Source organism: Sapajus apella, unplaced genomic scaffold (genome assembly GCF_009761245.1).
Source record: "Sapajus apella isolate SASKATOON/1434 unplaced genomic scaffold, GSC_monkey_1.0 scaffold604, whole genome shotgun sequence".
Classification (NCBI taxonomy): Eukaryota; Metazoa; Chordata; class Mammalia; order Primates; family Cebidae; genus Sapajus; species Sapajus apella.
The window spans coordinates 1-22,244 of record NW_022437530.1 but is presented as its reverse complement, the minus strand read 5'-3'; the positions used below and the strand labels follow the sequence as shown (position 1 = coordinate 22,244).

Sequence of the window (22,244 nt, the reverse complement as noted above, 5' to 3'; positions counted from 1 at the left end):
CTTGTTGCCCAGGCTGGAGTGCAACGGTGTGATCTCGGCTCACTGCAACCTCCATCTCCTGGGTTCAAACGATTCTCCTGCCTCGACCTCCTGAGTAGTTGGGATTACAGGCTCCTCCCACTATACCCAGTTAATTTTTTGGTATTTTTGGTAGAGACAGGGTTTCACCATGTTAGCCAGGCTGGTCTCGAACTCCTGACTTCAGGTGACCCACCCACCTCAGCCTCCCAAAGTGCTGGGATTACAGGCCTGAGCCACCACGCCCAGATTCCGTCCCTAGTCTTAATCAACAACCTCTTATTGTGCACTTACTCTGTGGCAGCATCTTCTCTGGTGCTATCAGTGTAGTGATTACTTTAAATTCCTTCAATTTAGGACAAAATTCTCGAGGTTTGGGCACATGAGGGGTGGCCCAAGAAAGCCAGTCCTTGACTGATGAAGCACGTAGTCCAAGCCCACTGACCCTAGGGCCACTCATCCCTGCATCTAATCTAAGTCCTAAGCCACACCAGCCATACCCACAATGCACCCCGCCTCTGAGTCCCCCTGTCTGGGCCACTGTTGGACAAACCCGAGCCTGTGTTCCCCTGCCAGCGTATCACAAGCTCTTCGATGCTTCGGATTCCTCCAGCTATAAGCACAACGGGACGGAACTCACCCTCCGCTATTCAACAGGAACGGTCAGTGGCTTTCTGAGCCAGGACGTCATCACTGTAAGTGAGGCCACCCTAGGTCATCTGCCCCCCACCCCTTCTGTTCCCAGGCCTCTCCTGACCCTCCAGGGCCCACACCTGGGGGGAGGTGCACTGCGGCCCACCTGAAGCTTGGGGAGCTGAGGAACACCCTGCTCTGCCGCACCTGACTGGAGCTGCAAAATAGCAGTACCTATGGGGGAGCAAGCCTGGGCTACGGGCTCACCGTTGGGTGACTTACGGAGGCTTTTGCACCTGACTTAACTTTATCTAACGCAGGGCTCGTCCTGAGCCCCACGGCTGTAGTCAAGTCACTTGTCCAAGTTCACCAGCTCTGACTGGGCTCTTAGCTACACCTTACACTGAAATCCAGGGGCAGGGGCAGGGTGAGTTTTGGGGTCAGGCATAGGTTTTAAGGTCACGATTGAGGTTGACCTTGGGAATTGGGTCAAGGCCTGCTTTTCTTTTTCATTTGGCCCATGTCTGACCCTTTCTTCATTCTGGAGTTTCTCAGCCCTTGTTCCATCGCTTGCGGGGGGGTACACATGGAACCTGAGAGGAAATCCGGGTGATTCCTGCCTCCCTCCCTTTTTCTGTGAACTCAGGTATAAAGGAGGAAAAAGGGCAAGCTTGGTTGTGCTGGAGAAACTCTTCGCCCAAGATAAGGGAGAAGGCCAAGACCCAGTCGGGCCGGGCATGAAAGCCAGACCACTGCGGAGCGGGAGGGGAGCTTAGGCAGCTTTTCTTTTGCTGTTTGGCAGGACCACCCTCTCAACCTCTGCTGTCCAATCCCTGGTCAACTCCAGCTCTCTCTGGGCTCCACAGCAGAGATGTGTATTGGCACAGAGTGTGTGCGTGCAGGGTCTAGGAAATACTCTTACCTTGATTTCTGTACCCTGGAGCATGTGTGCCCCTGGGATCCCTAGTGTAGAAGCCCAGACCAGACTCCGGCCAAGGAGTGGGCAGTGGGCTTGGTCTCCTCTGGTCCTTCCTCCCACAGGTGGGTGGAATCATGGTGACGCAGACATTTGGAGAGGTCACGGAGATGCCCGCCTTACCCTTCATGCTGGCTGAGTTCGATGGGGTTGTGGGCATGGGCTTCATTGAACAGGCCATTGGCAGGGTCACCCCTCTCTTCGACAACATCATCTCCCAAGGGGTGCTAAAAGAGGACGTCTTCTCTTTCTACTACAACAGGTGGGGACCAGGACCCCAGGGACTCCAGGGACACCAGGGGCTAAGGTGGGGGAGGGGAGGGGAGGGGAGAAGAGCTGGGGAGTGGAAAGAGAGTCTGGGCCAGAATTGTTTGCAAGTAGGTGACAGCTAATCTGTATCTAGAGCTGCATTCGCAAATATAGAAGCCACGACTGAAATTTAAATTAATTAGGTACAGTTAAGCATGAATTAAGCATTCAACAGGTGGCTCTTAGTTGCCCTAGCCACATGTCAAATGCTCGGCAGCCGTGGTGGCTAGTAACTACGAATTGGACAGTGAGGACAGAGAACATTCCCAGCATGGCAGGACATTCTAATAGACAGTGCCACTCTGGAGCAAGAGGAGATGCCAGGTGGGGGTGATGGAAAATAAGGTGTGTTTCTGTGACCTGGAGCGCTGCCTGTGAGGGCCGTGGCTCCTCCCACACAGAGACAGCCAACTTCGGTCATCCATTAGATCCCTCATTTGTTTGTTTGCTCACACATCAGTTCAGTAAATGCTGTGTGCCAAGCACTGTGGTGGGCTCTGGGGGTACAGCAGTGAACATACTGATCAAGGCAGAATCCGTACTCCTCTACCCACATAGCGCTTACAGGCTAACAGGGAAGACAAGACATATTCCAGCGTAATGAGTGTCACAGGCAGGCAGCGAGGGTGGTGCTGAAAACCACGGACGCTTTTCAGTTCTAGGCTGAGCTTATATGCAGCTCAGCCAGCCTGGGGGAAGCTATTGTCAGCCCTTGCAGAGGGTTGGGCTTTACTCCAAACTGCTGGGCTTAGGAAGATGGCATGGGTTGGAGATAAGAGGGGCTGGGAGCAGTGGCTCACGACTGAATCCCAGCACTTTGGGGGGGGCCAAGGCAAGAGGATCTCTTGAGCCCATGAGTTAAGGCTGCAGTGAGCAGTGATTGTGCCACTGCACTCCAGCTAAGGCAACAGAGTGAGTTCCAGTCTCAAAAAAAAAAAAAAAAAATCACAAGGGTGAGAACACAAGACCAGTGGCAAAAAGAATAGAGAAGAGGAGGTCAGGCTCAGAGGCTCACTCCTGTAATCCCAGCACTTTGGGAGGCCGAGGTGGGCGGGTCACAAGGTCAGGAGTTTGAGACCAGTCTGGCCAATATGGTGAAGCCCCGTCTCTATTGAAAATACAAAAATTAGCCAAGTGTGATCGCATACATCTGTAGTCCCAGCTACTCAGGAGGCTGAGGCAGGAGAATAGCTTGAGGGGAGGCGGAGGTTGCAGTGAGCCGAGATCACACCACTGTGCTGCAGCCTGGGCAACGGAGTGAGACTCCATCTCAAAAAAGAAAAAAAAAAGAATAGGGGAGAGGGTCGGAGTCCAGGGACATCTCAGAGTGAATGGAGAGGAGTCTCTGATTTGGTGATAGAAAGGGAGGCCTTGAGAAAAAGCCAAGTGGTGGCTCTGCAGTCAGGGGTGGTCTTCAGAAGAGCGTTTTAGAGGAGGTGGGGACAAGGCCAGATGACAAGCAGTTAAGAGGCAGACGTGGGTGTCAGGAAGTGGAGGTCATGAGATGCAGGCTGCCCTGGGAAATTCAACTGGGAAGGGAATGGGGGTGGTGTGTGGGGTGGGATCCAGAGCAGTAGAGGAAGGGTGGGTGTTTTAAAATGCTAGAGGATGCTCGAGTGATGCCCGGAGGTGGAGGAAGAAGCCAATGGAAAGAAAGAGATTAAAAATGTGGAAAGAGGAGACGCTAAGTGGGGGCATCGGAACTTGGAGGCCATGGAGGAGAGGAGGATCCAGCAGACAGGAAGAAGCCAGGCTTTCGGAGGAGAGGGCCGGCCTCTTCCTTTAACTTGGGGTGGGAAGGAGGGAACATCTGGAGCGATCCTGAAGTGTTGGTAGAGGAGCAGGAGGGAATTTGTGCTGGCACATACGCATCCATTCCGAATTTGTAGAAACACAAGCAGTCTGCAGTTGCACAAAATAACATATGGACACCTACACACCCATGCACACATTGTGCATGTGTGAATTCTAGTATGAATTCTGGAAAAACACGTCACACACACATGTATGCCCTGGAGAATAGGCCTACGGTAGTCCCTGAGCCAAGTGCAACGTGGAGGAAAGGAAGGCGAGGGGAATCAGCTCCAGACTGGGCACCAGGAGCCTGGCTCCAGTGCCACACTTGTTCACTCACGGCCTCGGTAACTTCAGGCAGGAGACTTCACCTCTTGGTGACTCCATTGCCTGAAGAGCGAAAAGAGTACCTAACACCCACCCTGCCAGACAGCAGGGCTGATGAGGCTTGCGTAAAATGAAGCTTCCTTTCTGCTGTCTCTCTTTCTCTGCAGAGATTCCGAGTAAGGAGAAAGGACTCCCACATGGCTGTGACCTTCCAGTATTCCCTGAGCACCTGACCTAGAATCACACATACCACCGGCCCACAACTCGCATCAGCAAGCCCAGCCTCCGCTAGATCCCGAAGTTCTCTGTCCCTCCTCCAGCTCTCTCCATACCCCCCACCCACCCCACACCCAACAGCCACCCCAGGATCCCCTCCCAAGCACTGCTCAATCAGCAGCAACCCAACCCCAAGTGAGGGGCGTCCATTTGTGTCTTTCTCAATCCACTCGCTGTCCTTGGACCTGCTCCTTTTCTGTGACCTCTCTGGGGACGCTTTTTGGGGCACAGCTGGACTACCCTGGAACACCCTCTGGTTGGGTTTGGAGAGGTACAAGAAAGGCAGGGAAGCAGTAGGGCCTGCGTGCTCCCCAGCAGCAGTCCGAGCTGGCTGGCTGTCCCACATGCCACTGCCCTAGAGCCTTCTGTTCTGCCCTGCACCCTTGCCCAACTTTCCTCGATTGCCTGAGTCCCTGGGTCCTGAAGGTTATGGGTTTCCAAGAGCTTCTGATCTTTCCTTTAGGAATTCCCAATCGCTGGGAGGACAGATTGTGCTGGGAGGCAGCGACCCACAGCATTATGAAGGGAATTTCCACTATATCAACCTCATCAGGACTGGCCTCTGGCAGATTCCAATGAAGGGGTCAGAAATCCTCAACACTCCCCAGGCTCCAAAAATTGCTGTTGTCACTGGGGTTGGGGAGGGTGGGGAAGGGGCAACCTGCCCTCTTTCCAATGCAGCCACTTCTTAAGCACAGCCACCATTTGCTCTCTGCCTGCTCTGTCCAGCCTGGGGAACAGAGAAGGGAGGGACCTGGGAAGCAGTGGAGGGTGACAGTACCTTCCCCCCTCCACTCACTGCCTCAATGGGCCACCAGCGCGGTCTCCACCCATCCACCCGCACTCAGGAAGGACATGCAGCCTGGAGGTGCCCCATCGGCCTTCTGTGTGTCTGACCGACTGTGGCCTCCCCCAGGGTGTCTGTGGGGTCATCCACCTTGCTCTGTGAGGACGGCTGCCTGGCACTGGTGGACACCGGTGCATCCTACATCTCAGGCTCTACCAGCTCCATAGAGAAGCTCATGGAGGCCTTGGGGGCCAAGAAGAGGCTGTTTGATGTAAGAAGCCAAAGAGGGAAGGTGCTGCGGGTGGGGGGAGTGCCACCTGGTCTTCGCTCACAAATCCCCCAGGCAGCATGAGGTCCCAAATGAGGCCATCTCAGGCCTTCGCTTGTTCGCCTCACACTCTCCACACGTGTGGCCCGTCACCCATGGAGAGGGGCACTGTGCCCAGCCCTCTCCAGCAGAGAGTCCAGGCCGCCAGTACAGGACCCCTTGTCTGCTGAGATGCCTTCCGCACTCAAGAAGGCTCCCTTTGCCCCCCACCACAGTATGTCGTGAAGTGTAACGAGGGCCCTACACTCCCCGACATCTCTTTCCACCTGGGAGGCAAAGAATACACGCTCACCAGCGCGGACTATGTATTTCAGGTGAGGTTCGAGAGGGCCCCCTCAGTGGCAGGGAGGAAGGCTGGACAGAGACCCCCAAAGGAGGAAAGATTACAACGCTCGGATCATGTTAGAACCATAGTTCGCAAACTTGGCTGTGCATGTCACCTGGAGAGCTCTGAAAAAACCTGGTACCGGGGCCACATCCCCTACCTATTAAATCAGAACCTCTAGGAGTGGTACCTGGGGCTTGGTCTCCCCGGGTGATTCCAATGTGTGGCCATGTTTGGGAATCACTGGGCCTGTTCCCTCATCTCCATTTTCTCATCAAATGCTCCCGGTAATCTTAGGCTCCTACATTCAGATCCTCTTTTCGTCATCAATAGGCTTAGAGAAGTTGAAGAGCTTGTCTAGGTTCAGAAGCTAAGGCGAACTGTGGCCTCCTATAGGAAGTATGGTGCCTGATGCATTGTTTGCCTGGCATCTAGCAAAGGACCTAAATGCAGGAGTGGTACAGTCCACGATGGAGCAAAACGGCCAAGAAGTGAGGGAGGCTCCGTGTGGCTCGGGGAGAGGGGGCGAGAAGGGGCGATGTGACTGAAGACAGCTGCTGGGGTCAGGCAAGGTGACAGGAGAATGTTCAGGTGCTGGGTAAGGAAAAACTCTCCTCCTTCCTGCAGGAATCCTACAGTAGTAAAAAGCTGTGCACACTGGCCATCCACGCCATGGATATCCCACCACCCACTGGACCCACCTGGGCCCTGGGCGCCACCTTTATCCGAAAGTTCTACACAGAGTTTGATCGTCGTAATAATCGCATTGGCTTCGCCTTGGCCCGCTGAGGCCCTCTGCTGCCCAGGCAGGCCCTGCCTTCAGCCCCGGCCCAGAGCTGGAACACTCTCTGGGATGCCCCTCTGCCTGGGCTTATGCTGTCACCTGGAGGCACCCGGTATGGAGCTCCTGCTGGAGGCGTGCCCTGACCCCTGCACCAGCCCTTCCCTGCTTTGAAGACAAACAGAATAAAGACTTCATGTTCACAGCCTGTTGCATCTGGGTTCACTAGGGTTTAGGATGGAGGGAGGGGCTGCGTGATCACTTACGGACAGAAAAGTGACACGGACGAGGTACACATTCGCGCTGTCCACAGGTTCCTGTGTGCAGGGATGATGCCATCCATCGGCCATCAACAGGACTCAGGTGGAGCTGTTTACACAACCTCGGGTGGGAAGCCTGAAGAGAGCCAGCACCAAGCCCCCTTTAGTCCCTCAGGGACCAAGGCTACTGCTGTGGCAGTAGACCGTAGGTCAGAAAGTTCTCCCAGCTCACAGAAGCCAGCTCTGAGTTCAGACTCTGCTCTCCGGAGCTAGTCAGCCCTACCTCTTGTCCCTGCAAAACTCCCCTCCACTCTCCTTGCTGCCCCTCCCCCTGCCCCATGTAGCCATTTACACAGGCAGTCTAAGGCACTACCACCTAAAACCATAGAACACCAGAGATCCGGGCAATACTTCCACTTTACAGGTGGGGAAACTGAGGCCCAGAGAATGGAAGGCCTTGCCCAAGATTACTCAGTCAAGAATCAAGTAGTGGCTGGGCGTGGTGGCTCACGCCTGTAATCCCAGCACTTTGGGAGGCCGAGGCAGGCGGATTACAAGGTCAAGAGATGGAGACCATCCTGGCCAACATGGTGAAACCCCGTCTCTAATAAAAATACAAAAATTAGCTGGGCGTGGTGGCGTGTGCCTGTAGTCCCAGCTACTTTGGAGGCTGAGGCAGGAGAATTGCTTGAACCTGGGAGGCAGAGGTTGCAGTGAGCCAAGATCGCGCCACTGCACTCCAGCCTGGTGCCTGGTGACAGCGCAAGACTCTGCCTAAAAAAAAAAAAAAAAAAAAAAAGAATCAAGTTGTAAAGAATACTGAAAGATAGTGAAGAATCAAGACTGGAACCCAGTCCGTCTGAACCGGGTCCTGGGGGCTTTCCACTTTATCACAAGCAGTGGGTACTGTCACAAGTACAGTGCTTCACACACCCTGGTTCAGGGCCACGTGCACAAGCACACAGGCGCACACACACACTACTATCCTCCATCCCATCCACCCAGACTCCTCAGGCTGAAGTCTCTTTTCTCACCCTTATTACTGGGCTGTCTGGGGGCATGTGTAACTCGGGAAATGAGAAATCAGCAACCACCTGGAGCCACGGAAGGCATCTCTCTTCACCACAGTTGCTCACCTCTCTTTTGACAGAAAATCGTGAGGCACTGAATGGCCCAACCAGGCCCTCAGTACCTCTAGAGTCCCTGCAAGAGTCCCTGTGCAGAGCCAACGACCCCTGGGCGTCAGGACCCTGGACTCCCACTGATTCTCCATGTTCTCTTGCCCTGTGTAGCTGTGCTTTCTCACTGCAAAGGAAGTGTTGGAGGCCAGGGTGTTTTCTAGCTCCATCCCGGGGCTCCATGACCTTCAGAAGGCAGGCACGACCCCATATCTCCTTCACTGTCCAATATGGCAGTCGCATGTGGCTATTTACACTAAAATTAAAAATAATTAAAATCGAATAAAATCAATGCGGCTACTGGTCACTGCACTGGACAGCACAGATATAGAACATTTCTATCATTGCAGAAGTTGTGTTAGGCAGAGCTGGATTCTGGACAGCAGTAAGCATAGGAGCCTTGTGGCTGAGAGGTGCCGGGATAGACCAAAGAGGTAACTGGGGAAATAGCAAAGGGCCCCTTCTCTGAAGGTGCTTTTCTGGGTGGGGCAGTGAGGGATGGTGACTAGTGAGATCCCTGAGGCCTCACTATAGCAAATAGGGCCGGCAGCCAACAGAGCCCTGCTCAGGAGGTGGCAGAGAATGACCAAAGGAGAGTCTGGCTAGTAGAGGGACTTGGAGCCGGCCTGGCCTCTCTCCAGGCTCCTCCCCACAGCAACCCTTCCCCAGACACCTTGTCACCCCTTCCCCTTCCTTCCCACCCCCAGCCAACACCACGCCTTGCTTTGGCCTTGTAGCTGCGCCAGGCCTTTAGTTCTCCTCCCGGGACGTGGGCAGGGTCTGTCCACTTCACACCCCGAATGCCCAGCAAAGCACTGGGCTCAGGGATACCCACTGGCCTAACTACCCAGCCCCATTCACACGCTCAGGATGGGAGGGAGGCTTTAACTCAGTCTTGCCCCAACTCCTGCCCAGGATGTGCCCAAACACTCCAACGTCCTGGCTGCTCAGTGGCCTGCCAGGGGACAGCACAGTCTGCTGGACTGGCACACATCCCAACGCCATCACCCAATGTCCCCTCTCCACGGAGTGTGTTTCTGTTGGGGATGGGAGGTTGCCTGAGGGGGCTCTCTGCAGGGAAGCACCTTTGAGATGCAGCAGGGGTCGCCCCTGCAGAGTCATTTCCTGGGGTCCGGGGACAGGGTGGGGGCAGGGAGCAGGGGCACAGAGGGGCGAGCCCAAGCTGACGTCGCGGGAGCAGCGGATCTCTCCATTCCAGGATGAGGTGGGGGCGCAGAACGAGCCCTCCCCAGCCTCCTCCCCCAGGCTACCGGGAGAGAGCAGGAGTCTCCCTGCGTCGGAGGCCGGGAAGCGAGCCTCGGCGGGGACCCGGGCGGGGCGGAGCCAGCGGAGGCCCCACCCCCGGCGTCACCGGGCGCCGGGGCCCCCTAGGGGGCGTCGCCCCCGCCCCCACCCCGCGCTCCAGGTAGCGGCGGCCGCAGCTGCCGGCGTTGGCTGGCTGCGCTCCCCAGCGGCCCGCGGGCCGGGGCAGGGGCGGGCCGGGGGCGTTCCCGCGGGCCGCCGCCCGTGATGTCACAATCGCGGCGGGCCGCGGCGCTCCGGGGTCGGCGGTGGGCGGCGGGCCGCGAGCGGGCGATCGAAGCGGGCAGCTCGCGCCTGAGTCATGGACTTCCCCTGGCCCCTCCTCTACCCCTCCCACTCCCTCGCCGGGCCCCCCCGCCGGGGCTAGCGTCGGCCGCGGCTCCGAGGGGGTGGGGCTGCTGGGAATGGCTGTGCCCCCTTCGGCCCCTCCGCCGCGCGCGTCCTTTCACCTGAGGAGGCACACGCCTTGCCCGCAGTGCTCATGGGGCATGGAGGAGAAGGCGGCGGCCAGCGCCGGCGGCCGGGAGCCGCCGGGCCCCCCGAGGGCCGCCGCCGTCGCGTACTTCGGCATTTCCGTGGACCCGGACGACATCCTTCCCGGGGCCCTGCGCCTCATCCAGGAGCTGCGGCCGCATTGGAAGCCTGAGCAAGTTCGGACCAAGGTAGTGGAGTGGGCTCGGGGCCGAGGATGGGGCCCTGCCGGGGCTGCCACGAGGATGCGGGGACCCAGTCCTCCCATCCTTCCGGGGTGTCGGTCCCAGGGGTGCACGGCTGCTGCGCAAGAAAGGTTTGGAACGTGGTTTGTGTATGGATCTGTTTCGTCCCTAAGCAAAACTAGGCTTACACCTCCCTCGGCCCTGCACACGCCCCCCTCCTCGTGGGGCTCTTGGGCACGCTGGGTGGCCACCCGCCCAATGTCGTTTGCGAGCCGCACCCCCTGGCGCTGGGTGCTGGTGCCCCTTGCTGCCCAGAAGCGCGTATACAGCCAGCTCTGAAACCTGAGGAGGCGTGAACTTTTAAGAGACCCCCCCCAACGCACGCATACATTTCTGCCCCACCCCATGGTGGGGGCAAATCCTACAGGCTCTGAGCTGCCTCTATGAGTCCCTGGAGCCACCCTGTGGAATTCCAGCTAGCACCCAGCCCCTCACCATAGCTGCAGGCTCAGGCCCAGCACCCCCCAACACAGGCCATCTTCCCCAGCGCCAGCTGGCCACAGGTCCCGGGACACATCTGTGGACAGAGCCATCCACTGAACCCACTCTCACAGCGGCTCCATGCAGTGGGCATTCTGGGGTGGGGTGGGGGCAAAGTTGTGGAGAGGTTCTAAACGAAGTGTGGAGGCTGACAGACCCCCCCCAGCCCTGGGGAGGGAGTAGCATTTTCAAAATAAAAGGTCCAGTTTGGTGTAAGACTGGCAAAGCATCAAGCAGGCCTGAGGTTAATTCCAGCACTGACATAACATGCCATCTGCCCTCCCCTCTCCTGCCTCAGTTTCCCTACCTAGAATTGGTTCAGATGACCTCTAAGGCCCTCCCAGCTCTGTCCCATTGTGCCCCATAAATCCATGATTCCTTTCTCCTTATCACCCTGCTGTCCAGAGAACCTTGCTCACAGCTCAGTTGTCTCCTGCCTTTTCCGGTCAGGACCTCTGACCACTAAAGTCCTGGGATGGGTGCCAACCTTAGTGCCCTCCTTGTACCTCTGCCACTGGATGGGGCACGAGGTAGAGCAGACCCCACTGCCTGGCACAAGGTGAGAGGCAGCTGGTCAGGATGTTCTGTTCTGGACAACTCCCAGCCCTCCCCTGCCACATTCTGGTCCATGGGGTTTCTTTTGGTGCTGGGATGGAGGGTAAGGAGCGGGAGGGGGCCTTTGCCTCCCAAGTAGTGTGGAAATTTTTCCACTGCCAAATCCCATTCACTAGAGGCAGACCCAGGAGTGTGTGGAAGCTGAACCCAAGCTACATTTTTTTTTTCTTGAACTCTATAGAGACTGGAGACCCCAAAGGTTGGGGACAGAGTGGAGCATGAGTGACTTGGCTAAAGCACTGGGGGCTTGGGGTGGTTGTGCTCAGCATTCAAATGAGCACCTCCTGCAGGAGCTACAGAGCCTTGGGGAGAGACCAGAGGGACCCTGTCCCACCCCCACCCACGCACTGCCCTCTCCCCATGCCAGCGCTTCACGGATGGCATCACCAACAAGCTGGTGGCCTGCTACGTGGAGGAGGACATGCAGGACTGTGTGCTGGTCCGGGTCTATGGGGAGCGGACGGAGCTGCTGGTGGACCGGGAGAATGAAGTCAGAAACTTCCAGCTGCTGCGAGCACATGGCTGTGCCCCCAAACTCTACTGCACCTTCCAGAACGGGCTGTGCTATGAGTACATGCAGGGTGTGGCTCTGGGGCCTGAGCACATCCGTGAGCCCCGGCTTTTCAGGTGAGGAGGGTGCCAGGGCCTCTGTCTCTACTATTCTTCAGGCCTTGGGCTTGGAAATCTTTGGCATGTGGGGTCCGTAGTGGAGACTTGTAAGATCTGTGAGTTCCCTGAAATTACATAAAAAATGCATGTTTATATGCATTGCTCGGCAGAGAACGGCTATAGCTTTCCATGGATTTTAAGCGGTGTCTGCTAGAAGGATGGGTTCTGGGGGAGGAAAGGAAAAATTGTCATGAGGATGGGACCAGAGGACCTGGTTCCCTAAATGCAGCAGAGGTCTGCTTCCTGGTAACGTACCTCAAACCTCTGCCCACTCCAAGTCTGACCTGGAAACATCTCAGAGCCTTAGAAACTAAATCTGAGCCAGATCCCCAGGGCACTCAGGGCGTTCTACCTCTGTCTCAGTTTGTCAAGGAAAATGGGCCCTATCCAGGGTGAGCATGGTTTACCAGCCCAGGGAGATGCTACCTCTCCTGCCAGTCTGAGCTCCTTCCGGGCTCCCTAAAGAGGTGGGAACCCAGGTTTGGGGAACTGTCAAGGCCTCCTTTCAAAGGCTCACAACAACCTGTGGCTCCTGGGGAACCCCTCCCAGTAAATGCTTGGATGTGGTGGGCCCAGGAACTGGACTTTTCCTTCAAGCCTTGGGGATGCCCTAGAGCCTAGAAAGGGGGAGGACCAAAGAAGGATCCCTAGTATCTCCCTCTCCTCTGTGCCAGAACAAGGGTGGCAAGCAGTGTCCTCCTTCCTCCCTCCAATGTCACGACCCACATGGAGGGCACTGACTTGAGTGAGGCCCAAGGCAGGCTGGAGTTTACTCCTGCCACTGGGACAGGGGCACAGGGGCCTGCCTAGGAGCCTTGGCGTCTGCCCAGGCTAATCCAAGGGAAGGAGGCCTCACTTACTGAGGGGAAACAAGTACACCTGTGGGTAGAGCAAGAAGCTTCTTTGCTTCATCACCTGCCACCCACGTAACCCCAAGTGCATGTGGCTCTGTTTGTGTATGCCTTGCAGGGACTCAGAAGAAGAGGATCTGAGAGCCCCTCCACCCTCATGCTCCTAAGCTGCTGGTCGGGTGGCATATTTCAGTTATGTATTGTAGCTGTGTGTATGTGTGTATCTTGAGGGTGTGAGGCATACAAACCTATGCAAGGGTGTTTGCAGGTTCTAGCTGAACAGGTCCAAAAGTACCCAGACTAGAAATGTGAAGCCACAGCAGGGTACAGGGGACCCTGTCCTGACTTCTGCCACTGCACTCCTCCCAGCGCTCCCTCAGTCTGGGCAAATAAGCTCGGATATCGGCAGGTCTCACCACTCCCAGGATCCCTCCGCCTCTATGTATCCGAGGCTGTCACTCATCCTCTCATGAAAACAATTACCATTGTCAAGAAGATTGAAGCTAGATTTAGATTCCCTAAGAAGAAGAATATGGCATCTGGGGGAGAGCCAGAAATTGGGATAGGTGTAGGAGGTAGGCCCTTCCTTGATGATTTTCCCAGGATAGACCATCATTTCTCTGGGTGAAGGTGGATGTCTTCGGGGAAGGCCTCCAGGAGCCACCCCTCTACATGTTCCCTTGAACCCCACCCCCAGCCTCGGCTTGCTGAGGCTTTGCAGCATGAAAATGCTGAGTGTTGAGGTTACTTTCATTGCTATTCCAGACAACAGCCCTATTGATATTCAAGAAAACGCTCTGTTCATGCTCTGTTCCGAATCTTCCTTTGGGAAGGGAAGGCCTGAGTCTCAGGTCTGTTTCCCTGCCTTGCCCAAACCCTGGTGGGTTCCCTTCTTCTGCCCCAGGGCTCTGGCCTCTGAAAGAAAGCACAGCCTTCCTCTCTCACCCACGTGGTTGCTGCCCCGCCCCTTGTCTCCTCTACCCTTTAGGAGGTGGGGGCCTTGGGGACTTCCAGAGGAACCCCAAAACTGCTCTGTTATCCCAGTAGGATATAGCCTGTCTCTTTCCAGAGCCTGGCAAGAGAGAGGATGTCCATGAAACAGCTTGGTAACAAGGTTTCAAACAGCCAATGCCTTTGTTGTCTTTCCCAGTGATTGTTTTTCGAGCAACAGGCAGAGGCTGTATGTTGGAAGGAAGCTGACTGTTGGAGGCTTAGCAGACGGTTGGGGGGTGGGGCTGCAGAAGGGAGGACTGGCAGGGGACTGGGAGGGCCCAGATGGGACACAGGGCCTCTGGCGATGGGGTCCTTATCAAGGCCCTCCTTCTCTGACTGGTCAGCCTTCCACTCACCCCCACCTTCTCCCAGCAACCTTCCCTACCACCCACTCCTCTCCTGAGACCTTGGATAATGTCCACAGGAGAACTTGAAAATAGAACGCTGGTTTGTTTTGCGTCCTTGGCACTCAGCCGCCAGCATTAACTCCCCATAGCCGAGGAAGGGGCTGCCCTGAGCCAGTCTGTTTTCCTCCCCACCTTGGCCAGGCTGATAAGAGGCAGGCATTTCTTCCCTGCCTGGCATCACCACCCCCGATCTCTTGGTGCAAAGTGATCTATGTTCACGTACCCTGAGAGGATGGGTCAGAGTCCAGGGGGAGGAGAAGCTGCCCCACCCCCACCCCCCAAGTGCCCCTCTGTTCTCAGGGGTAGCCGTGGGTACACTGGGGTAAGGCAAGGCCACTGACCTGTGACCAACAGCCCACTGCTCTACCCTTCTGCTCCCTGAGGCAGCCCCAGCCTGACACTGGAAAGGGAGCTGCTACCAAGCTGCGGTCTTAATTTATTTTCCTTCCTTCTGCCGAGACCTTCCTTCTGTGGGACCTGTGCTCCTAAGGGACTTGCAATGATCCCATCCTTGGCCCTCTGGCTAGTGCCGTGGTGGGCCAGGAGGGGATGAGTGGGGAGGGCATGTCCCAGCACTGATGCTCTACTCTTCCTGTTCCCTGCTGTAGGTTAATCGCCTTAGAAATGGCAAAGATTCATACTATCCACGCCAACGGCAGCCTGCCCAAGCCCACTCTCTGGCACAAGATGCACAATTATTTCACGCTTGTGAAGAACGAGATCAACCCCAGGTACAAAGATCTGGGGGGGTCCAAGGCTGCCTTAATGTGATCCCCCTTCCCCATACTTTTGGTTTCAGCCCACCCTTCCAGGAGGTTTAAGGACCCAGGTCCTGGGAGGGGGCTGGGGAGTTTCCCCTGCAGTCCCTTCAGTCCTAGTTGCTAAGCCTCTGTCTCCAAGCAGAGTTGGGCCCTTTGATTAAATCTCAGGAGCTTAGATGAGCAGTTTTATACTGGTGTGCTCATTTCTCCTTGACTCTCTGATTGTGGCAGGGACCAGGGTTGGGGACGTTTCCCCATTTTACTTAGCGGATGCTGAAGCTGAGACTGAGCTTGGTCCAGTGTTACAGGGCTTGTGAGAGGCAGGGCTTCTGTTTCTCAGCCCAGGGCTGTTTCCACTTGCCCTGCCTTCTGAACCATGAGCAGGGCAGGGCCCTCAGAATGAGGTGGGACTGAACTTAGCGTCAGAGGAACTCAACTCATCAGCTGACAAGCCCTTGGGACATCAAGGTTCCTGCTACTTCCTAAGACCTTTCTTGTCCCCATGTGCCTTTGGGGACTGTGCCCCCACCTTGCTCAGACTGACAGCTTGCTGCTTCCCTCACTGCTCTTCCCAAGAAAGGAGGTAGACCCCCAACCTGACATTGCCTTTCCCCAGGGAAGACAGGGTTCCCTGAGTTTTCCCTTAAGCGCTTGGACCAGCAACCTGAGAGTCCTGTAAACCTTTAGACACCTGACTCCTCAACACACCCTGAGTGCCGAGGAAAAGATGGAGGCCTGGAGGAAAGACTGGTGTCTTGCCTTCCATCCTCCAAATAAAAGGCAGGAGTGAGTCTCTGATTCCTTCACACTCCTTGCTGGGATTGGCTATCACCCATGTTCCAAATGTTCATGGGAGCAGGGTGCAGAAGAGGTTTAGGGGGAAGGATGTGTCTTCCCTCTTCTAAGATGACAAGATAATAATGAACTCCATCCCCATTTGAGTATGTCTCTGTCACCCACATGCATGACTGTATCCGCATCCTCCCACGCTATGCTTACCAGGCTCTGTGTTGGGACTGTTTGTCCATGGTGGCCCAGGCCTGCCCTCTCTTTGACCACGTTCAGACCTTGTATGTCAGATATTCTCTCTGGGACAAGGACTTCCTTTTCCCTCAGGGCTAGAACAGTTCACAGAGAACAGGTCCTTCCAATCCTTCAGCCCACAGCTTTTATTTGACCGATGGAAAACCGAGGCCCAGGGAGGGGATGGGACTTGCCCAGGGTCGCTGATCAGTGGCAGTTCGGGAACTAGAGCCAGGCCTCTGGTGCTCAGACATGGTCCTGAATACTACAGCTTCCTTTGACGGTGCTGCCACTGTGTGACCTTCAGGGGTAACGTTATTGGGAGGGAGTAATCCCTGGAGGAGAGCTGGCCCAATCCCTTTGCTCCTGTCACACCTTTGAACCTTGAACAAATCAAGTTGCTTAACTTCTTTGAGCCTCTTTAGGGGATGATCCATGCCCTAAGCTGCCTGACTGCCCAAAAGCAGAGCCTCGATGAGCAATCATTTAGACAAGATAAGCACCTGGAGCTCCAGGCATTGCCTAATAACCCTGGATTATTCAGTCCTTCATTTCACAGACATTGATTGACTGGGATTTAAAACAATTTAAAAATGAATGTGACATTGGCCCTGCCCTCAAAGAGCTTAAGAGCCATCTGGGTATACAGGGCACGGCCATGCACAGATGCACAAGAAGCCAGGGTGTGTAATGTATGCTGGTGGTGGGAGAACCCGGGGAAGTTGTCTTGGCAGAGGTGGCGTGGCAGAAATGAGCAGGGAGGCTACTCCAACTGGAGGAGATGGCTGGAGCGGGGTTTGCTTATGAGTGACGAGTAGATGAGGTTGGCTGGAGCAGATCTTTGGGAGGACTTGACTCTTAGAAAAGCCTTGTGGGGAGAAAGTACTCTTGCCTGCCCAGATCCTGACAGTGGAGTGGAGACTGGCCAGGCAGCAGTCCCAGTATCAGGAGGAACCCCAAGTCTTCCCTAAGAGACCTGCAGCCCCTTCCTCACCCTCCTGCTGAGTCTGGGGCAGAGGAGCAGGAGGAGCAGTTTTTCCTGGGCAGTGTTTCTGGGATGCGGTGGTGGTTACTCTTCTGCCAATCCCACAGCCTTGAAAGAGCCCCATGGTGGCGGGACTGAAGGTAGCAAAGCTGGCGATGTTTCAAGTGCTCAGGAGAGGGAAGCGGAGCAGTGAGGGAGGCCCTGGGGAGACGGAAGGCCAGGACTGTTCCCACAGTAACCATCTTCATGGCCTTGGGGTGGGCAGGGTGGGGGTTAGGTTGAGGTCAGGGACACAGCAGCAGGCATCTTGGATGTCAGAGCCATGTTTTTCAGTTTGGGACCTGAGCAAATCAAAGGAGCCCTCCCAATTCTTCTCTTTTGATGGTCAGTCTAAGAAAAAAAAAGGAATCTTAAAAGGTACCTTCTTAAGGAGAGTCAAGACTGAAACATATCTTATGCAGACCTGTCGACACAGATAAACTCCAGGAAGCGTGGGGGAGGCCTCCCCCATATCACTCCTCCCAGCGGACTCCTTGGACTCAAAGAGGCCTTTGCAGAGCCTCTGAAGGGCACCCAGGCCTTCAGAGAGAGTACACAGCCTTCACAATTAGAAGACTCTATTCAATTTGAATCCTTGGACAGGCCAAGGACTGCTTTCCTTAGACAAGGAAGTAGAGGACCCAGCAGTGCAAGAGATGTCTGGAGGCTGGGAGGAAGCCTCTTTCCTTCCCTGAGCCTCAGTTTCCCCATGGGGCTGGACTAGATGACCTCAGATCTTTTTTTTTTTTTTTTTTTGAGACAGAGTCTCGCACTGTCACCCAGGCTGGAGTGCAGTGGTACATTCTCAGCTCACCACTACCTCCACCTCCCAGGTTCAAGAGATTCTCCTGCCTTAGCCACCCGAGTAGCTGGGATTACAAGTGCCCACTACCACGCCCAGCTAATTTTTTTTTTTTGTATGTTTATTAGAGATGGCATTTCACTATGTTGGCCAGGCTGGTCTCGAACTCCTGACCTCATGATCTGCCCACCTCAGCCTCCCAGAGTGCTGGGATTACAGGTGTGAGCCACCGTGCCCGGCCAACCTCAGATCTTCTTTAGCTTTGACCTTCTCAAAGCCTGGAAGGGAGCCTGTCCTCTCTTCCTTCCCTGGTGGGGACAGAGGGGTGCCTCAGTCACTGAATACTCTTCCTCGTGTTCTGGCCTCTGGGCTGGGTTAGGGAGCAATTGGTCTGTCCTGTGAGAAAGTGAGAGAGGGCCAGTCTCATTCTTATCCTCCTCTACGTGCTCTTGCTGCCCTGAACAGAGAAACACAAACAGGTGACACGGGAATGGAGATCAAAGCCCAGCCTCCTCCTCTCTGCCCATTGGTGGTTCTAGGTTTTTAAGGACTGCGGTAAGTGTTTGGCCTTTTCAGTGTACACAGACCTGTGTGCCTCCTGGGGACAAAAGTTCAGAGCACACGAGGACAGCACATCCTCATCAGACTTCCACGTGGCCTTTAATTTGATTGATTGGCTGGTTTCTTCATTCCCCAACATGTGTTTCTTTCAGCAGGAAGGACTGCTGGGTGCATGGGTTGGGGGTGGTTCAGAAGGAGAGGTGGACCCATGCATCTTTGTTCATGCTGCCAAGTTGCCTGTGCATGGTCTGGCAGGGGTCTGGGACCAGGGAACACGTACTCATAACTCAAGGTAGAAGGGATGAGTCACTGGGGAGCCCACAAAGCAAGCATGCTCTCATTGAAGGCGTTAGCATTCCTTTAACAATATAGGAGTGAACTAAAGAAGCTCTTTGTGGCCGGGCATGGTGGCTCACGCCTGTAATCCCAACACTTTGGGAGGCCAAGGCAGGTGGATCACGAGGTCAGGAGTTCAAGATCAGCCTGGCCAAGATGGCGAAAGCCCACCCTTACTTGTATTATTTTGAAAATACAAAAATTAGCCGGGCATGGTGGCGGGCACCTGTAATCTCAGCTACTTGGGAGGCTGAGGCAGAGAATTGCTTGAATTCGGGAGGCGGTGCAGTGAGCCAAGACCACGCCACTGCACTCCAGCCTGGATAACAGAACGAGACTCTGTCTCAAAAAAAAAAAAAATAGTTCTCTGTTCGCTTTCTCATATGAGCCGATGGTCTGTCTGTGAGATGACAGGTTAGACCAAAAAGTCCTAGGATTAAGAAGATTTTAATTAAAAAGAAAAAAGAGAAGAGAGGGTTAGAGCAGCCCGTCTCTCTGGTCCCTTCTACCTGTGACACGGTGAGCTGCTGGGGTGAGCGGGGGCACACCAGGACATACTTCTGCCTCCTCAACAGAGCTCCATTGCTCCAGCTCCCTGCCAGGGCCCTGCTCTTCCTCCCAGGGAGGAGCTTGTGGGAGAGTCTCGACAGGCAGCGGCACCTCCTCCTGGCGAGTTTTCCCAGCATCCTAAGAGCGGGTCTGTTTTGCATCCCTCCCCACTGCTCCCGTTGCCCTTGCTCTCTCTTATTCTGGAATCCCCAAGTCTGGACACTTGTTCTCGCTGGCCCTGTCCTTTCCCTGTGTCTCCTTCCTTACCCTCCTGTCCCTTTCACAAAGTAGCAGGGATGCCCTCAGCCAGCGACTTTTATGCCCTGCCTCATGCTTTGATGCCCATGTCTTAATCAGCTTCCTAGTGTAACCAGAGAAGTCAGATGGACAGGAAGCCTCAGTGCCATTTTACAGATGATAAAAGTGAAGGTCTGAGAGACCGGCCGTTTTCCCAGGGTCCCCTGCAGTAAGACGGAGGGAGTGATGAGGCTCGCACTCAGGGCTCTTGAGGCCAAGCACCTCCCTGTCTATCCGCCCTCCCTTCACTGGCTACCTTTTTTTTGCCACTGCCCAGCCTTTCTGCAGAGGTCCCTAAGGTGGAGGTGTTGGAACGGGAGCTGGCCTGGCTGAAGGAGCATCTGTCCCAGCTGGAGTCCCCTGTGGTGTTTTGTCACAATGATCTGCTCTGCAAGAACATCATCTATGACAGCACCAAAGGTATGGCTTCTCTGGCCCTGGGACAAGCAAAAGGAGACCTGCATTTAGGTCTTTATTTTTATTTTTATTTTTTAAGAAACGGGGTCTCATTATGTTGCCCAGGCTGGAGTGCAGTGGCTATTCACAGGTGCAGTCCCACTACTGATCAGCACGGGAGTTTTGACCTGCTCCGTTTCAGACCTGGGCTGGTTCACCCCTCCTTAGGCAACCTGGTGGTCCCCCATTCCCGGGAGGTCACCATACTGATGCTGAACTTAGTGCGGACACCCGATCGGCATAGCGCACTACAGCCCAGAACTCCTGGGCTCAAGCGATCCTCCCATCTCAGCCTCCTGAGTAGCTGGGACTACAGGCACGCGCCACTGCGCCTGGCAGATTTAGGTCTTAAGTTAATTTGTAGGAGGGAAGGGGAAAAGCAAATAAAAATTTCCCACTTTGAAAAATCCGTGCCAAGGGCTGGGCACAGTGGCTCATGCCTATAATCCCAACAGTTTGGGAGGCCAAGGCATGTGGATTGCTTAAGCCCAGGAATTCAAGACCAGCCCAGGCAATGTGGTGAAACCCCGTGTCTACCAAAAAAATACACAAAACTTTGCCCAGTATGGTGGTGCATACCTATAATCCTATCTGCTCAGGAGGCTGAGACAGGAGGATCACTTAAGCCTGGGAGGTGGAGGTTGCAGTGATGGAGCCACTACACTCCAGCCTGGGTGACAGAGTAAGACCCTATTTAAAAAAAAAAAAATCTGTGCCAAGAAAGAACTCAAAATCATGGTTTGCGGAGGTCCTCAATACTAGGGCACTTAAGCCATTACTCCTGACAATTCTGGACTTCTGAGAACACTGTGGCTGTCCTGAGCCTTCAGGGAAGGAGGGGGGTAGGGGAGAGTTGGGGGGGAGCGGGGAGAGAGGAGAGAGACACCAGCATATCTCCTGATGTTGCTGCTGAGAGCATCACTCCAGGGCGTATTAATACTTAGCTGTATTCCTGATCCTTAGCCTTGCTGAGGACAGATGTCTTCAGATGAGGAGAGCCTGAAGATCCAGCTGTGTGAGAGGGACACTGGGAGCTGGGAAGGGCAGATAGAAGGATGGAAGGAAGTAGCTTAGAAGACTGCCGCAGCGATGGGGTTGGCAGGATTGCTGCAGAGGCCGGCATTGGTCAGTGGGTGCATCCCAGAGGTCAGTGGAAGCTTGACCAGGCCAGTTTCCAGATCTCCTGGGCCAACGCTCATCGACTGTCCTCTGTTTCATAGGTCACGTGCGGTTCATTGACTATGAATATGCTGGCTACAACTACCAAGCTTTTGACATCGGCAACCATTTCAATGAGTTTGCAGGTGAGAGGGGCATTGCTACCGTCACGTGCTGCGTAGCGACGTGTCAATGACTGACCGCATGTAGATGGTGGTCCTATGAGACTACTGTATGTTTGTGGTAACAGGTACCATATTTTTACTGTACCTTTTCTATGTTTAGATATGTTTAGATGAAGAACTACTTAGCACTGTGTTATAGTTACCTACAGTATTCAGTACAGTGACATACTGTACAGCTTTATAGTCCAGGAGCCACAGGCTGTACCGTGTAGCCTGGGTGTGTAGTAGGCTGTCCGTCTAGGTTGTGTACGTACACTCTGTGATGATCACACAAAGTCACCCAATGGTGCGTTTCTCAGAAGGTATCCCTGTCATTAGGCAATACGGGACTATATTTGGCCGATGTTCAAAGCACCCTGTTTATGATGGGGACCAGGGCCGGGGCATGGGGAGGGCCAGAAGTGGTTCTGTACTTGGAGGGTAGAGGCTAGATAGCTTTTGTCCTCCAAAATATCACAGCTTGAGTGGTTAAGGCACAGCCTGCTTTTAGAGAATTCCAAGTCTCGTTGGGGAACCAGGACTGACATACACAGGGCAGACCTCTCTTAGCCCATATGGCACTTTGGTACCAACTAAGCAAATGTGACCTCTGTAGGATCCCTGAAGATACTCAGCTTGGTACACAAATTAGAAAAAGACCCCTTCCTCCGGGTGGACACAGACAATTGCTGTGGCTTGGCTGCCACAGCACAGGATGACTCCAGCCTCCACTCCTTTGTCCAAGCTCCTTTATGCCCAGTGCGACTGGCGAAGTTGTACATGGGGGCCTTCCATACAGATAAGGAACAGAACAAGCTGCAAGCAGCTGTTTGCCTGGTAGCCTGATGAGAATCATCTAAGTAGAATCTAAGTATGTGCTATGTAATTTGACTCCCTTAGTTCAGTTCCTGGCTTTGCTGCTTACTGGCTGTGTGACCCTTGGGCAATTTATTTACCCTCTCTGTGCCCCTGTAAAATGGAGATCATAATAGTTCCCACTTCATAGTGTTGATATGAGATACACACACACACACACACACACACACACACACACACACACACACACA

At 54.7% G+C, this 22,244-nt stretch overlaps 2 protein-coding genes across 3 annotated transcripts in view; both read left to right on the top strand.

The window, feature by feature from the left end:
• Positions 1-6,762, top strand: part of LOC116546120 (renin) — a 21,623-nt gene extending 14,861 nt beyond the window's left edge. Inside the window, exons 4-10 of one of the 2 annotated variants that reach the window (XM_032272461.1) lie at positions 595-713; positions 1,693-1,889; positions 4,225-4,233; positions 4,797-4,916; positions 5,250-5,391; positions 5,664-5,762; positions 6,401-6,762. In XM_032272461.1, the coding sequence (XP_032128352.1) occupies positions 595-713; positions 1,693-1,889; positions 4,225-4,233; positions 4,797-4,916; positions 5,250-5,391; positions 5,664-5,762; positions 6,401-6,562 (848 nt within the window). In that variant the 3' untranslated portion in view covers positions 6,563-6,762. The remainder of the gene's footprint in view (positions 1-594; positions 714-1,692; positions 1,890-4,224; positions 4,234-4,796; positions 4,917-5,249; positions 5,392-5,663; positions 5,763-6,400) is intronic. The other variant, XM_032272462.1, reaches the window with a different exon arrangement.
• Positions 6,763-9,383: 2,621 nt separating this feature from the next.
• LOC116546119 (ethanolamine kinase 2) lies at positions 9,384-21,536 on the top strand. The gene is made up of 5 exons (XM_032272460.1): positions 9,384-9,977; positions 11,494-11,753; positions 14,655-14,777; positions 19,677-19,819; positions 21,076-21,536. The coding sequence occupies exons 1-5, from the start codon at positions 9,720-9,722 to the stop codon at positions 21,207-21,209; spliced, it is 918 nt and encodes a 305-aa protein (XP_032128351.1). The 5' UTR covers positions 9,384-9,719; the 3' UTR covers positions 21,210-21,536.
• The last annotated feature ends 708 nt before the right edge of the window (positions 21,537-22,244 follow it).